This window comes from Monodon monoceros, unplaced genomic scaffold, assembly GCF_005190385.1.
Source record: "Monodon monoceros isolate NGI ecotype Baffin Bay Population unplaced genomic scaffold, NGI_Narwhal_1 Super_Scaffold_13, whole genome shotgun sequence".
Taxonomy (NCBI): Eukaryota; Metazoa; Chordata; class Mammalia; order Artiodactyla; family Monodontidae; genus Monodon; species Monodon monoceros.
In genome coordinates, this window is record NW_021703769.1 from 11,324,696 (window position 1) to 11,341,655 (window position 16,960).

The window sequence follows — 16,960 nt, forward strand, 5'->3', positions numbered from 1 at the left end:
AGGTGTTTCTGACTTAAGGTTTGGCAGGACTCAGGGGCTCACGTGACTCATCAGAACTTGGTCTCTCTGTCTAGCTCTGTTTTTCTCTGAGTTGAGACTTGACATTGGACCAGCTCAGCTCCTCAGTAGAAAAAGTCTCCCTTCCCAGCAGCTGCAGCAAAAGCCCCAGGGCAGGCTCTTATTGGCCTGGATTGGGTCATGTGCCTGTCCCTGAACCAACTCTGTGGTGGTAGTGAAGTGTTCTGATTGGCCAGGGCTGAAATATCCACCTGGAGTTGCAGAAGTAGGATCAACACTTCCCAAGTCACAGGATGAGAGGAGGGAGGGATGGTTCCCAAAAGAAAACTTAAGGTGCAGTGGGTGGGGCAGACAGCCAAAATCAGTACCAGGTAAGCAGCCTTGGGGCTGCAGGGGTTGCTTTCCTATTCCCAGGCTCTGCTGGGGGTATATTTCTAGGCCCTACCAATGTTTTAGTTCCCCCAGAAGCCAGCAAGAACAAACAGCGTGAGTCCAGAGAGGTGAAGTGACTTGTCCAAGACCACACAGCTAGTGAGGCAGAGCCAGGCCTCACACTCAGACCATCTTGCTGCTCCTGAATCCCAAGGACTGGAGAAATACTTTTCAAAACCAGAGGGACATATGTTTGGGGTCAGGTCTGGGAAAGTTGGGGTCATTTGTGAGATGGGAAGATTCCAAAAAGTCCCTATTGAGGGCCGGGGAGCAGGAAATGCTAATACCTACTGAACACTTACTACAGGCCAGATGTGGAGAGCTCCGTGCGTGGGTCCCCTTAAGCAGTCCCTGCAGCTCTGAGAGGTGAGTACACTTAGCCCCATTTTTTCCAAATGAGGAAACAGGCACAGAGGTCAAATAACATACCAAACATCACACAGATGGTAGGTAGCAGGGCTGGAATCTGAGCCCTGATCTAACGCTGAGCTCTAGCAAGCTTTCACACGCACCTGCAGCCCCAGTGGAGGGAGGGAGGTGAGGAGGCAGGTGGCCAGTGAGAAACGTGTCTCCTATGAGAAAGCAGCAACACATCAGGATGAGAAACAGCAGCTAACACTGAGGACTGAGATGCCCTGGAGACATCAGGCCCCAGAGGGCAGCTGCTACTTAGATCAGTTGAGTAAAGAGGAGCCAGAAAATCCAGATTTGTTCAATGCTGGCTCCGTTCTTTAAACATACCGTGGGCAAAACAGAACAGGTATATAGGCCAGTTTCTGCCCGTAACTTCCCAGCTGGAGCAGGGACGGCCTGATTTTGGGCGGATTTGTGCTGCTATCTGGTGGTGGAGTGGGGCAGGTGGCAGTGCAGAGCAAATACATGGGTTTCCAGCTCCACTGCGAAACGTCACGCATCGCCCCCCCCCTTTGCTGACTTGTCCTTAGAGGGGGTCTGGGCAGGGCGCCTGCTCCCAACATTAACCCCACCCCCTTCTGATAAATCTAAAAATTTCAAGCTAACCCTTTAAACATGATTTTGTAATAGGTAATGCATGCACAACGTAAGGAATAATAAACAATACAGGGGTCAGCTGACTGGCCAGTAGACCAGATCTGTCCCACCTGTTTTTCTACTGTTCCCCATTAGCATTTTCTTTTTAATAGTGGGGAGAATAAAGAATATTTCCTAACACACGACATTCAAATTCAGTGTCAATCGTAAAGTTTTACTGACACACAGCCATTCATTTGCATATTGTCTATGGCTGCTTTTTCAATACAGCAGCAGAGTTAAGAGACCAAACGACCCACAAAACCTAAAATATTTACTATCTGGCCCTTTACAGAAAAAAATTTACCAACTCCAGGTCTAGAGTGCTCCCCATTCATGTTCCCCCAAGCCCTCATTTCTCTTCCCCATCATTTTGATAAGACCCTTGCAAGTCGCTTACATAGGCACAGAGTCATGTCTGTCCCCCCTCTTTTCACACAATAGGTAGAATATTATATACACAGTTCTGCACCTTGCCTTTTTTCATTTAATATGTTTTGGGGATAGTATATATCAATGCTTCCTTATTCCTTTACACAGCTGTATAACATTCCAACTTCAGGATGGACCTTTCTTTTTTAACTCATCGCTCGTTGAATTTTGAGATAATTTTCATTTTGGGGTAATACAAACTGCTGTTGTGTGCATCAGAGAACTTAAGTCTTCGCTCATAAGGGCCAGTAGACCTGAGGGGTCAATTTCTGGGGATCGAATTGCTAGGTCAGGGATGTCTGTGTGCTGCATTTTGATAGCTTATGCCAAAGTTGCCTTCCACCAAGGCCGTGCCCATTTAAACTCTCAGAACTTTTGAGAGTGCCAGTTGCCTCACACCCTTGCCAACAAAGAGTGTTATCGAGTGTTTTGTTCTTTGCCAATCTGATAGGTGGTTTTAATTTGCATTTCTCTTACTATATTTCATTGAATCTAAGATATCATTGATTGTACCATCCATCCTGATTTCAGAGATGTTTGAATATAAAAATTTGCGTCTTAGAATCACTGAAATACAATATGTTGAGTGAGATTGGGTATCTTATCACATTTCCTTTCTCTGTACATGTTCTTTTCTGATTTTGGGGGGGAGGCAGGACAGTAATGGTTAAGAGCTTAGGGTTCAAATCCCAGCTCTGCCACTTACAAGCATGTGACTTTGGGCAAGTTACTTAATCTTTCTGTGTCTCAGTTTCCTCATCCGTGAGATGGGAACCTAACTCATAGGGTCATTGTGAAGATTAAATGAATTAATATATGCAAAACACTATGTTCCTGGAACATACTAAATGCTCCATACACGTTTGCTATGATTATCATCTTTCCTTTGGGATCTCTTTTTCTTAATGAGTTGCAAGGGCTCTTTATAAATTAAGGAAACATCCTTTTGGTTTTCCCCCCATCCCAGACCCCTGGTTTTTACTCCTTTTTCATTGACCACAAAACAGATGATACAAAATTCAGACATTATAGAAATAAATTGTATAGGAAGAAGCCAATGGAAATGACCCAGATGTCCATCGATATAGGAATAAATTAATTGTACCATTACCCCCTACCTACCCACTCCTATCCCTTTTTGGTTGTGTATTTTAGCAACTACATCAAACATTAAATATCTTAATGCTATACTTCAGACACACCCCAGGGGGGCATAACTCCATGTATGTGCCATGAAATGCCACGAACAAATGTGTCGCACATCCCATCCACCACAGACCCCTCCCCAGGGATTCTCTGTCTTCTGGGTGCCTATGACCCTTCCCGTCAACAGTTCCTCAGCTTTACTTTCTGTAGTTTGTATTATAAAAACTATAGGATGAATTTGGGGTTTTTTCTTAACTATGAATTGGAAATATAAACATAAAACTTTATAATGTTATCCACAACCTCGCTACTCGAAGTGTGGTCTGTGCCTCAGCATTGGCATCCCCTAGGAGGCTGTGGGAAATGCAGGATCTCAAGCACCCCTCACCCCTACAGAATCAGAATCTGCATTTAAACAAAACTGCTAGTGATTTACCTGCACATTAGAGTTTGAGAAGTATTGCTCTAAAAAATGATATTGTAGGTCTTGTAAAGTATATTGCATTTTTTACATTTTCAATATCTTTTTCAAGCTATTCATGCCTTTCACATCTCAGAGATTCCAGAACTCCCCGGATGTTTTCCCACCTTGTTGAGAACAGTGTTCTTGAGTGAATGCTGTGGAACAGTCCAAGTCCATATATCTCTTTCCTGGAACACTGTGCCAGCTTCCTTGGCTGTAGATAACAACTTACTTTTAAGAGCAGTTTAAGCAGTAATGACATTTATTATCACGTCTTAAGAAGCTTACAGGTAGGCAGCCCTGGGATTTGTTCAACTGCTCAACTACATCATCCAGGTCCTATCTAGCTCTTGCCATCTTTCTGTGCTGTCATCTTTGGTGTGTTGGCTTTTCAGCCTCAGGCTTGTGCCTCATGGTATCTATATGATTGCCACAGCTCCAATCATCATAACCTCATATATAGGAAGGAGGAAAGGGGACAAAAAAGGCTTTCTCCCCAGCTATTTTCAGAAGAGGGAAACTTTCCAAACACCTCCTGCCCAACTCCACTGGCCAGAAAGAACTAGATCACAGGCACACCCCTGGACCAACCACTGGCAAAAGGGAATGGCAGTGCCTGTGATTGGCTTGGATTCACACCTGGACGTTCAGCCTCCTAAGCAAAATCAGGCTTCTGTGAGCACGGAAGGTCATGACTGGACTGGCAGTCAGCAGTGTCCAACACACCTCCTCTCTGGACCCCTCACCTCCAGTCTTGCTGCCGCCCAATTCAATTTCCTTGAGGCAGCCAGGCTGCACTTTGTAAAAATGCAAACCCGCCTACGTTTTGCTTCAAACTTTCCAGGCTTCAGCTCCCTCACCACACAGGAAACATCAAGTGCCGCAGAGTTAAAAGAACTGGATTACAAACCTGAATTTACTCCTTTCTTGTGTGACCCTAGGAAGGCCATCTTACTCCACCGAGTCTCAGTTTCCACATCTGACAAATGTGGAGATAACAACAGCTACTTTGCAAGGGTCATTGAGGAAATAATAATAATAATATTGTAGTAATAATGGCAGCAGCTAATACTTATATAGCACTCGCTCTGTGTCAAGCCATTTTCTAAATTCTTTAGTTCTATTAGCCATTTTAGTCTTCCCACGAATCCGATAAAACAGGACTCACATCCGCGACATCTGAGGCTACCAGCTCAAGGGCAGAGAGGGAATGGGGCGCAGGGGCCAGAGGAATCCCGCTCTGGGGACTGGTGGCGACCACCGGGGAGGGGGCGGAGCCTGTCCGAGAGCGCTTTAGTACGGGGAGGACTACAACTCCCAGCAGGCTCCGCGACCCCGCTGGCCTATAATTACCAGCATGCCTCGGGCTGCCGTGCTTAATCTAGTCTTCCTGCGAGGCGCTCTGTGTAGAAATTCGCTTTATTGTCAATTTGCTTGACAGAAATTCCCCACGGGAACCACGGAATCTACGCAAGTAAACATTTATCAGCATCATGGATAAGAGGCTTGTGTTTTAATCGTCACTCCTCCACCTGTTATCTCTGAGTCCGTTTTCTCACCTCTAAATTGGGGATATTCCTAGGAGTTGTGGCACAGAGTTGTGAGGATTAAAAGGTGGATATGACAGCTTGGTAAATGTCAGTTCTTCTAGTGTCCCCTTCTCTCTCGGTGCCAAAGCGTTTATCAACGCATTTTATCCCCACAGCAACCCTATGAGGTTGATACCGTCATCCTCCTTTTCAGAAGGGGAAATTGATGCCAGGAGGGGTTCAAGTCCCTTGCCTCAAGTCACACAGCAAAGTGAGTGGTGAAGGAGGACTCGAACCCAGAAAATTTCACGCCAGAGGTGAGTCCACCTTAGGAGCCCAAATGCTTCCCACTTGCAGTATGACTTTTTACTGTGACCCAAAGTCCAGGGCAAATATTTTCTGTGCTCTTCAAGGTAAACTTGAATCACGTGATACACGGAATAATGTCAAGATGATTCCATGTGGCCAGTGCTGGGAAGAAGATGCACGTGGCACTTGGAGCGTCAATTATGGCTGAATTTGACCTGGTGGGAGAAATCAAGGAAAGTTTCCCTGAGCGGGCAATGACTGGGAACAGCACAGGCGATGGCCGTGAGGAGGGAGAGGACATGTATTCCAGAGGCCTTGAAAAGGGGCAGTGTAACTGGAGAGGTACAGCAAGTCTCAGAGGTGCAGGCAGTGCCAGGGAAGGGGGAAAGTGAGGCACCCAGGGTGCAGATTTTAGGGAGGCTCGCATTTGAAGGGTGGTGCAAGTGCAGAGCCTGGATCGGAGAGTGAAAGCCTCCTTAAATTTGGCGCCCTAGACCCCTCACTGACCCCATCCTAGTCCTGGCCTAGGTGCAGGGCATTGTGGGTAGGGTGGTTAACCATCCAGGTTTGCCCTGGAGATTCCTGGTTGTTGTCCCAGCAAGGTCATACTAGGCCCCCTTTCAATCTGCTGATTGTCATTGTTGGATGATAATTCTTTGGTCACTCAATTTGTAGAGTCTGTATTTTATCCCATGGGAATGGGGAGCTACTGAAAGGTTTAGGTGAATGGAACATGGGGGCAAGAATGGAGGCTGCTGGGATCATCCAAGTGGGAGACAAGTGGATGGAGTAGAGAGATGCTTAGGAGGCATTCTGTCAGAACAAGGTGATGAATTGGATGCACTGGGTGAAGGCTTCCAGCTTCCTTGTTCCTCTGTATTGAAAGTCCTGGTCATTTCTCAGCCAGTGTTCAGCTGTGTTGCCTTGAGGCAATCCTTTCACCTCTCTCAGCCTGTTTCCATATCCATATAAGAGCTTCTCAGACCATTTGTCATAGAGGAGTCACTTCTTGGATTTAACATTTGCAAGTATGTGTTTCCAGGGCCTTTGCACATGCCATTCCCTCTACCTCCTTCCCATCATTCAGGTCGCTGTTGAAATGTGACTTCCATAGGAGGCCCTCCCTGACCACTTCTTCTCTGGTTTATTCTCTATCCTATTATAGTTATGTTTTTCCCTATTTGTTTATTTGCTTCCTATCTCCGACTAAAATCTAAGCCCACGAGAGCAGGAGCTTGCTTCTTCAGGGATGTATATCCATCCCCAGCACCTATGACAGCATCTGGCACATAGTAGATGCTTAGTAAATATTTGTTTGATGGAATGAATGGATTGAGTGAAAGAGTGAACGAATGAATGAATGAGTGAATGCTTTCCCTGCCACCTTAATGCCCCAAATCATTTAGCTGCCCTTCTACAAGCCCCTTCTGGCCTGGGAGCATCGATCTTGGAAGCAAGACATCTGGCTTGGGTTCAAATTCTGACTCAGTCATTTAACAGCTGAGTTTAGATAAATGGCTTAACCCCTCTCGCCTTCATGTTTCACTTTAAGCCCGACCTGGTAGAGATGTTGTTGTGAGGATCCAACTAGATAGGAAAATGCCCCAGGCAAAATAGGTGCTTTTTATTCTTTTATTTTTGCAGTACGCGGGCCTCTCACTATTGTGGCCTCTCCTGTTGCGGAGCACAGGCTCCGGACGCGCAGGCTCAGCGGCCATGGCTCACGGGCCCCGCCGTTTCGCGGCATGTGGGATCTTCGCGGACCGGGGCACGAACCCGTGTCCCCTGCATCGGCAGGCGGATTCTCAACCACTGCGCCACCACGGAAGCCCAAAATAGGTGCTTTTTAAAAATATTATAAACTTGCATCTATTTATTTATTTAAATTTATTGAAGTATAGTTGACTTACAATATTGTGTTAGTTTCAGGTGTACAGCATAGTGATTCAGGTTTTTGGGTTTTGGTGGGGGTTTTTTTGCAGATTATATTCCATTATAGGTTGTGACAATAGGCGCTTTTTAAAAGCTTTCTTTTCTTTTTCTTTCACGGTCACACCCTTCCAAGTCTGATCCCCCTTGCCCTCCCCACCAAGCACCTCAATACCTCCCTCGCACCAGAGCCTGGAGGGCCTTGCAGGTTGCTGGGCCCTCACGCATGCAAACATTTCCTCTCTCTAAAAGGGCAGGAAAAAATACCTTCCCGGCAACGGGTCGCGCAGTCCTCGGAGCGGGCGTCAGCGGAGGCGTCTGCGTGTGCGCACACGCATGCGCAGAAGAGCCCGGAGAACGGGTGGGGGGTGAAGAAGGGGCCGGCCTTTGAGCGACAGCGACGCAAGATGGCAGCCACCACGGGCTCGGGTGAGCGGGGGCGCCGGACCCGGCCGGCCGAGGGGGCATGGGCTCGGGCCGGGGGCCGGGGACCCGCGAAGGCCCTTGCTGCGGGGCCAGGGCCTCTGCGATGCCTCTGTCCCCTGGGCCCCGTGGCGGCGACCCAGGCGGCCTGAGTGGGGAGGAGGAGCAGGCGGTGGCCGGAAGCACGGGCGGGGGCCTGAGGGGCCTGTGGGGCCTGTGGGCGGCGCGGCGAGGCCCAGAGGCTCCCCCGGGCGGCGTGAGGGCCCTGCTGAGAGGAAGGGCCGGGTCCCGCGGCGCAGAGGAGCGGCCAGAGCGGGTGAGGGGCGAGCCCAGAGGCACTGCCGAGGAGATCGGGGCTGGCGGCTCTTTAGGGGAGATCGAGGGGTCCCCTTGAGAACGAGGAGGCGCCCCAAAATGGATGGAAGTCCTTTATTTGGGTGCTGGGTGTCCGGGTGGGGGGAGGAGCCTTGGGATGTCCGTTTGGCGGGGACTTCGGAGAAGCCCCTCAGGATGGATGAGGGAAGAAAACAGCATCCTGAGGTGTGACTGAGAGGATCCCCCATTGGTAAAGGGCAGGGCTCCAGTGTTAGTTTGGGGGATTGGGTTAGCTGAGGAAATTTTTATGTTGATTAGAAAGGGGGAGTCTTGGGGTGGCTACTTTGGGGGGAATGAAGGGCATCTCCATAGGATACGTGAGAAGAGGAAAGGGATTTCTCAGATTCCAGAGGGATTTGGTTGGAGCAGCTGAAAGTGAAATGACCCCATCGTTACCAGGCCCCTAGTTTTGGAGATAGATGTTAGGTTTTAGGAGGCAAGCTCCGAGTAGGGCGGTTAGTGGAAGCTTGCGATAGATATTGGGTGAAGAACAGATGAGTTGGGAGCCCTGGAGGTGTCTGTCTGGGGAAGGGAGCCCCATGCAGTGGGTGAGAGTGGGAAAAGGTCAGGTTTCAGAGATGTTCTTTTTAGAGAAGAAAAATCTCCTTTGTTGGGTGAGGAAAGCGTACCCTAGGAGTGTCTGTTTTATGGAGACTGTCTCTCTCCCACTCTTTCGGGTGTTGGTAACATATGGGAGTTCAGCTCAGAAGTTCCCCAGTGGCTGGATGGGTTATGGGGAGAGGAACAAATAAAATGGGAAGTTTTGGGTGACTGGAGAAGAAAGCTGAGGTACAAGAGGGAAGGAGGGGGCTACGCTGTGGGCCAGGGGGAGTTCTTCCAGGCCCTGGTAGGTAAAGGGAAGGAGCATTGATTTTGAGACTGGATTCAGTGTTCCTAAGATGCACCAGAGGATCAAATCCTGAAGGATCTGTTTCAGAGCTAACACTCACAGCTGGGCATCAGGGGATGGACTCAGGTGGCCTTCTGGAAGAGGCAGGATGATGATTGTCTGGGGAAGGTCCCGCAGAGGGGCTGATGAGGCAAGAGAGTCAGATTCTGGAAGTGCAGAATTTGGGAGTAACAGAGTGTCCCCCTTTTGGTGAGGAGGGTGTCCCCTGAGGTGCCTGGCAGTGAAATTGGCCAGTGAAGTCCTCCCAGATGAGGTGACAGTGGGTGACCAGCTGATGGAGGAAACGAACAGGCCCACCTGCCTGGGTACTGAAATCCTCCAGCTGTTTAAGGCCGCAGCAGCACTGTTAGGAGAGGGTTGGTGACCCAAAGCGAGCAGGGTGAGGGGAGTCTTGTCTTTCCAGGATGTTACTCCTCTAGTATCCCAAGGGGCCATCTTTGTTTGATTGTTAGAGTGGGAATTGAAGGAATTGGAAGTAGGGGATCTGACTGAAGTCACCTACCCCAAGCTGCCTTTTACACTTAAAGCAGTGGGGTCTTCCTGGAGGATGAGGAAACCACACATCTTTTTCCTAGGTTTGGTTTCAGTTGGAACAGTGCTGAGTCAGTTCATTTACAAAGAGACTGCTACAGACATTCTCAGAAGAGAGAGGCTGAGTCAGGCCAGACTGTTGTGGGACACGTCTCATGAGAATAACACCCCTGCCAGGTTGCTCTGAACTGGGGGTACACTGTGCCTGCAGCAGCCAGCGTTGTGATGGCTTTGCAACTCAGCCCCTTGGCAATCACTTGAGATTGGCTACCTGTAATCCGGTTTAACAGCTCCTTAATTCTAACTTCTTGAAGCCCTGCCAGTTGAAGAGTGCTTCATAAATGCTGTGGTGGTCAGATAAACCATCGTCAGCTGCTGTCTAGTGGCATACAAGAGCACTTGGCATGGTTTAGATAACATGGAAGAGGTTTTGAGGTGCCTTAAAATGGGCTTCCCAGGGGCTTCCCTGGTGGTGCAGTGGTTGGGAGTCTGCCTGCCGATGCAGGGGGCGCGGGTTCATGCCCCGGTCCGGGAGGATCCCGTATGCCGCGGAGCAGCTGGGCCCGTGAGCCATGGCCACTGGGCCTGCGCGTCCGGAGCCTGTGCTTCGCAACGGGAGAGGCCACAACAGTGAGAGGCCCACGTACCGCAAAAAAATAAATAAATAAAAAAAGGGCTTCCCAGAACTCCTTTGTCTGTTTATTCAGCAGGTATTTATTAAGAATTTGCTGTGAATAGTGGAGAAGATGGACATAGCCCCTGTCCTTGAGGAGCTTCTATTCAAGTCAGAAGCCCATTAAAGGAGTAAATAATTAAGATTTCAGATAACAGTAAACGCTATGAAGGAAATTGTGTGATGTAGTATCTGGAGAGGTGGTCAGGGAAGGCTTCTCCAAGGGGGGGTATTTGAACTGAGACAAATGATGGAAGGAGCCAACAGTGTGTGTCACAGGCAGGGGACGGGGAGGCTGAGTGGAAAGGCCCTGTGGCAGGACTGAGCTTGGCATGTTGAAAGAACAAGCTAAAGGCCTCCGTGTGCAAGGGAGGCTTGTTAAAGAGATGAGTTGGAGAGAGAGATGAGTTTGGATTTTATTCAGTGTGGAAGAAAGCCATTGAACAAGTACCTGGTCTGAAGTAAACGTTCAGTAAATGTTTGTTGAATGAATGAATGAGAGTCTTAAGAGAGGAATGACAAGATCTGACCATTGCTCCCAGGCAGTAAGAGGAGTGCAGAGTGCTAAGGGAGGGAGCAGAAAGATCATATTTGGGTTAAACTAAAATGAGTGTACAGGCCTCTCTGCTTTCTAACCCTGAGAAGTCTTTCAGGTGTGGTCAGGGGCCCTGAGGCCTTCCTTAGGTTTAGAACAAACCTCTTGATTAATCTGTGCCCCTGGTTGCCAGGAAACAGCTGTGAAGCCTTTGAGTTCCTGTAAGGGCTGCACTTAGTTTTTTGTGGTCACTGCTTTCAACACTTGGTGACAGCAGCTTCCCACCTCCTTTGCTTCTGCAGTGTGTGATTTCCTCATAGATCTTAGAGGGGTGGAACTGTGGAAAACCCACTGGAATCCTCAGGATGCTTGTGTTGTGACAGGTGACTTCCTCCTGCCTTGGCCAGGATTGCAGGGCCTCAAAGAGTAGCCCTTGGCTGCCAGATCTTTCCTCTCACCCAGCATCCCACAGGCTGCCCTGACAGTAAACCAGAAACGGAGTGCCAGCAAAGTAAGCCCTTTACATTTTAAATTCGCATACGTTGGTGTGGCCGCATACACTCAATCCTCTTATGAACATTTAACCAGATGGGCAGTGGAGGTTAGTAGTCTTCCATTCCATTCAAGGGAGTTGCCTAGAAAGAGCTGGAGCTGGCAGATGAGAACCGGTAGTCTCTTAGCTGGTCTCGTTCCCGTGTGTCTCACTGTGTGAGCATCTTCTTGTGCCAGTTGTAGCTAAGTGCCTTTTGTACAACATGGGCCCTGCTTTCATGAGAACGTCTTCATGTTGTACGCAGCTGAAGAAACAGCAGTCTGCTCTAGTGATGGAGGGGAAACGCTTTGTTGGGCCACTACAATCTATTGTTCCTCTTATGGATTGCCAGGGTCAATTTGATGATCATGATTTTCCCTTTCACAATAACTTTAAAACCACCCTCTTCCCCCCACCATATTCTCTTCCTCCCTCCCTCTCTCTCAGCTGAAGTGTAGCTCTACAGTAGTTTGATAAATGTAGAATAGAGAATATAAAGTCAGAAATCTTTTTTCTTTTTCTTTTTTTTTTTTAAAGAGTAGACACCTTTATTTATTTATTTTGGGCTGCGTTGGGTCTTTGTTGCTGCGCACGGGCTTTCTCTAGTTGCAGTGCTCGGGCTTCTCATTGCAGTGGCTTCTCTCGTTGCAGAGCATGGGCTCTAGGCGCACGGGCTTCAGTAGTTGCAGCATGTGGGCTCAGTAGTTGCAGCATGCGGGCTCAGTAGTTGCAGCTCACAGGCTCTAGAGCGCAGGCTCAGTAGTTGTGGCTCACGGGCTTAGTTACTCCGCAGCATGTGGGATCTTCCCGGACTAGGGATCGAACCCGTGTCCCCTGCATTGGCAGGCGGATTCTTAACCACTGCGCCACCAGGGAAGTCCCAGGAATCCTCTCTTTGATTCTGAAAGGCCCCAGGGAAGTATAGAGCAGCACATTTGGTGAAGTAGAGATGTTAACACTGTTACTTTTATATTACGTAAAGTGGTTTAGAGGTTTCCTAGTACTTCGACTTAACCTGCTATGTCATCTCATCCAACTCTCCACAACCTAGTGAGCTCACCAGGGGAAGTATTGGCCCCCCAATATTCCTGAAGGAGATTGATGGCTGCCTGAGGAGTGGTGACGCTCAGATTAGAGCCCAGGGGCTTTTGACTCCAGTTCCTTCCCCAACCTGCTCCAGTGCCTTAGGAAGGAAATGGAAAGGCATGGATTCAGGCATGTGCTCTTCCTCAGTCTTGGCGTATTTAATCTTGATGAGAGAACAGGCTTTAATGAGAAGCGTCTGCCACCTGTAGCAGGAACTCTTTTTATAGCATCCCTGGCCACATTTTACCCATTCTGGGTAATGTGCTGTCTAATGAGAGTGAAGGCCACTTCTTGCTCTTGCTTATACTTTACACTCAATAACTCAACACTCGTTGGGCTTAGGGCCCCCTCATGTCATGTACAAAGTCAGTCCTTGTCTTCATTGACATGCAAGCCCTTCAGACTTCTTTTTAAGCTGCACTTCTAAGGCTAACTATGGGTAGACACTGTATTAAATACATCATCTCGTTTCTGACAGCAACGCTTTGAAGCAGGTATCTATTGTGAAGGTGAGGAAACTGAGGCCCAGAGAGGAGAAATGACTTGCCTGAAGCTCAGAGCCAGTGACTTGCAAACCAGGGTACAGAACTGGGACAGCTCTGCTCCAGGACATATGCCCTTGTCCATATTAGCATTTTTCCAGCCCCCCGTTGCCTGTTCTCCAGCTAGGCATCTCAAGTTCCTTCAGCCATTGGCAGGTCTGTTGACATTCCTGCCTTGGCGGATTAATTCTTTCATGGGTGGGTAGTAATGACACCAAGTATGATTCTTTCTTCATTGTCACGTTCACCCCGTACAAGTTCAGTAGGTGTAACCCCAGAATAGATGCCAAAAATCCTCCTTCTCTCCATCGGCATTATTGTCGTTCTTGTCCTACCAGTACCACCTTTCTCTTGCCTAAAAGACTACAAAAGCCTCCTGCTTCCAGTCTTGCCCTTTTCTAATCCATTCTCTGTAGAGGAGGCAGAATGGTTTTTTACAGACAAGAAAACAAACTGCCACTCTCTGCAGAAAGCCCTTCCTGCTGCACTTAGAATAAAATCCATCTCTTTTCCATGGCCCACAAGGGCCTCCATGGCCTTGGCCTTGCCTACCCCTGAGCTCACGTGATGTGCACACCTGTGCCCTTGCTCTTCCCCTTTTAGGAATGCTCTGCCTGCCTGTGACTGCCTGCTTCTCCTTCTTCAGGTCTCAGCTCTCCAGAAAGTCCATCCCTGCCCACCCCTTTCAATATAGTCTTCTCACTCATTATCATATCTCTGTTCTGTTCTAAAGTGCATAACCTTATCTGAAGGTTTCTTGTTTGTTTTTCCACATTTCTGTGCCTTTGCAGTAGGGCAGGAATAATCCTTGTTCTCTGCTATGTCCCTAGCACCCACATAGTCCCTGACATAGAGTAGGTGCTCAATAAATATTGAATGTTGCAGTGAATTAATCCAGGTTCTCATCTTGATGTAGCCAAATATATAAATTTGACATATTTGGAGAAACATTATATCTGATAGGGCAGAAGCAAAAGTGCCTGTTCAGCTTTTCAAAAAGGAAAGCTCTTGTCCTGATTAGTTGGCATTTATAGACGGACTTCAGCATGGAATTAACTCCTCTCCTTCCCTGACTGTCCTGAGGCACTTACCACACCTTATTCTTTGTCTCCACCCCTTTCAGATAAAATTTGATCTTTGGCCTTGGTCACCCTAGCAGCAGAGAAACACAGGGTCTTGCATCTTGTCACCAGCTGTTTGTTGTCACATTGTCTAGACTGTAAAGAATGATAGATTGCCGCTGTTTCTTCCCCCAGATCAGTGATTCTCAAACTAGTATATATTAGTATCACCTGGGGGGCTTGTTAGATTGCTGGGCTCCACCCTCAGTTTCAGATTCGATAGTTCTATGGTGTAATGTAGTGTAGTGTTCTGGTGTGTGGCCTGAGAATTTACATTTCTAGCCGGTTCCCAGGTGATGTGTAGGCTGCAGGTCTGGGGACCATACTTGGAGAATCATTGTTGCGTAGAAGGAGAGAAGAAATATGCTCCTCTGGACAGGCCCTAACCAGGCACCCAGACTGCACTGCACTTGCCAGTTGCTCAGAAACAAAAGTTACCTGCCCCTGACTTTATGCCCACTTTTCGAGAACGTTTAATCCAGGTGCATCACCTTCCAGGCCTCCTTATTTTCAGAATGGTAGCAGCACCAGACTCCTAGCTCAGTTCACTGTCTTCCCTGAATGGGCAACCAGACCAGTTTCAACTAGCAGCTTTCTTTCCCGGAGAAACCTGTGAGGCTCCGCCATTTTAAATCAAGACCCAGGCCAGGCCAGGGTTTTCCAAGATTGGCATGCTGTAATAGCCGCTGCTTTGTGACAATGCTTTTCCCAAAAAGATGTTTTAAAGGGCTTCAAAATCCTTTTTGTACCACAAATATTTTAATATGTTGCTGTGTTTCAAATTACTGCATTAAATGTTTTACTAGGACATGGTGTAAAACCCTATCAAATATTCATACTTTTTTAACCTGGTTGTCATATTTTCTTTGTAATATCCTGCAGCTGCTGACTTTTCAGTTTATATTTAGCCAGGAGAAAAACTGGCTGACTTTTGATACTGACACAAATCCAGGAAAAATCCTTCTGGAAAAAAGAATTCTGAAGTAACAGGAACAAATGTTTTCTTTTTAAAAATCTTGGGTTACTGCGTTATTTTAGCACCTTGGTAGAGTTATCTTAACATTTTCATAGCTAACCTTTTAATAGTTATAGTTTATTAAGATTAACAAGAGTCCATTTTTACATCCTCTATTGCCTCTTGAAGCTGTTCCTTCAGCTGCCTTTTAGGTGTCAGATTAACACACAAATTTTAGGAACCTTAAAATTTAGCTTGATTCAATGGATTAAAGTGCCATAGGAAGAAAATATGTTAGAGTATCACTGAGTTTTTCTGATCTGTTATGCTTCTGGTTTTTGACATACCTGGATTTAATTTTTAATATATTCACTGAAGTCTTTTGTTTAACGTGTCATGATTTTGAGCTTATTCTCTCCATTTGAGATGGAATGAAGTCCTCCCTGTGACTGATACACTCACAAGGTCTGCAGGAGCTCTGAACTCCACCAATATTTGGATTTATGTCCCTGGGGTAGCTCCTGAGGTTCTAGAACAAGGGTTATTTGGAGTCAAATGTTCTTGCTTTGTAGAAAATATTGGAGTTAGGCCATTTGGAGTTAAATGCTCTTGCTTTGTAGAAAATATTGATGTATTAACTTTGTATGCAGTTTCTAAATGGTTTGAAATATCAGTAACATGCTTTCATATATATTTCATGAAACAAAGTTCAATTTGTAATGAAGAATCCTTGACTTGTGTGGTGTGGGGAAAAAAAACAGTTTTCCCTCATTGAAAAAAAGTTTCTCTAAAAGTCTTGATCACACTTCATTAAAAAATAAAACTACTTATCAAATTTTAATTATCTCAAAACAAAGAACCTTATCTTTGTTAAGGTATCTCAGTTATATGGTATTTTGGCCACAGTAGACCGTATGAGAGGTTACAGTAGGAAAGGAAGAGGTACTGCCTTTTCTTCAATCAGGAAACATTTATTGAGTACCATTACATGCCAGGTAGCATACCAGATTCTGGGGAGGTAGAATTGAATGAGTCACAACTCTAACTTGAGAAGCTCCAAGAGTGAGTCAGACAACAAAAAAAGAAAGAAAATGAAATTTAAAGAAAAAGAAAAGGTACAGCACAGACATTGTGTGAACGTAAAGGAGCATGGGGCTGGGGGTAAGGGGGCTCTTAGAGGACCTCCGCAGACTCCCCAGCTCCGAGTTGAAGATTTGTGTTTCTTCTTAAGATCATCATATTTAAAATTTAATGTATAACTTTTCTTGGGCTATTTGAAATCCATACTAAGCCCCTTTGATAATCTTTTTAATATTAGACTTCCTTTTAATAGTGCTATGAATGCTTCCCTGCTGTATTTCCAGAAATAAACCAGAGTTAGAATTTTGTGACGTTGAGCATTATTCATTCTGAAATAACATCCCTAGCTAACACCCGGCCACCATTCATTTATTCAGCAAGCGTTTGAGTGCATGCTTTGGCAAAGCACTCTTTGACGTATTGGAAGTTCAGCAGTGAACAAAACAGATGAAGTTTTATTCTCAGGGTGTTTATGTTCACATGGGAGAGACAGACAGTAAACAACTAATGAAGTGGAAGAGAATACACTTAAAATGTCAAGTGGTAATGATGCTGTGAAGAAAAATAAAGCAAGATAAGGGAATGGGAAGTTGGAGCTTAGATGAAGAATAAGGGAGCCAGCCAGCCAGCCATTCCCCGCTCGGGGACAGAGAATTCTGGGGTGAGGCAACATCAGGTGCAAAAGCAAAGTCAGGTTGCCTCTTCAGGAACTTCAGAAAGGATGGTATGGCTGAAGGAGGGTGAGGAGCAAGGGAAAGGGTGGCAGGAAATGATGTTGGAGAAACAGGTAGGGCTCTGTAGGTGAGGTAAGGAGTTTAGATGCTAGTTGTAAGGGAAAGCCAGTGGAGGGCTTTGAGAAGGGGAGTGATGGGATCTAACTTAACAGTGG

At 46.8% G+C, this 16,960-nt stretch overlaps 1 protein-coding gene across 2 annotated transcripts in view; it reads left to right on the top strand.

Moving 5' to 3' along the window:
• Positions 1 to 7,662: 7,662 nt before the first annotated feature.
• UBE2V1 (ubiquitin conjugating enzyme E2 V1) overlaps positions 7,663 to 16,960 on the top strand; it is a 31,691-nt gene continuing 22,393 nt past the window's right edge. The window contains exon 1 of one of the 2 annotated variants that reach the window (XM_029220406.1): positions 7,663 to 7,737. In XM_029220406.1, the coding sequence (XP_029076239.1) occupies positions 7,716 to 7,737 (22 nt within the window). In that variant the 5' untranslated portion in view covers positions 7,663 to 7,715. Of the gene's footprint in view, positions 7,738 to 7,784; positions 8,048 to 16,960 lie in introns of those variants that run through there. The other variant, XM_029220407.1, reaches the window with a different exon arrangement.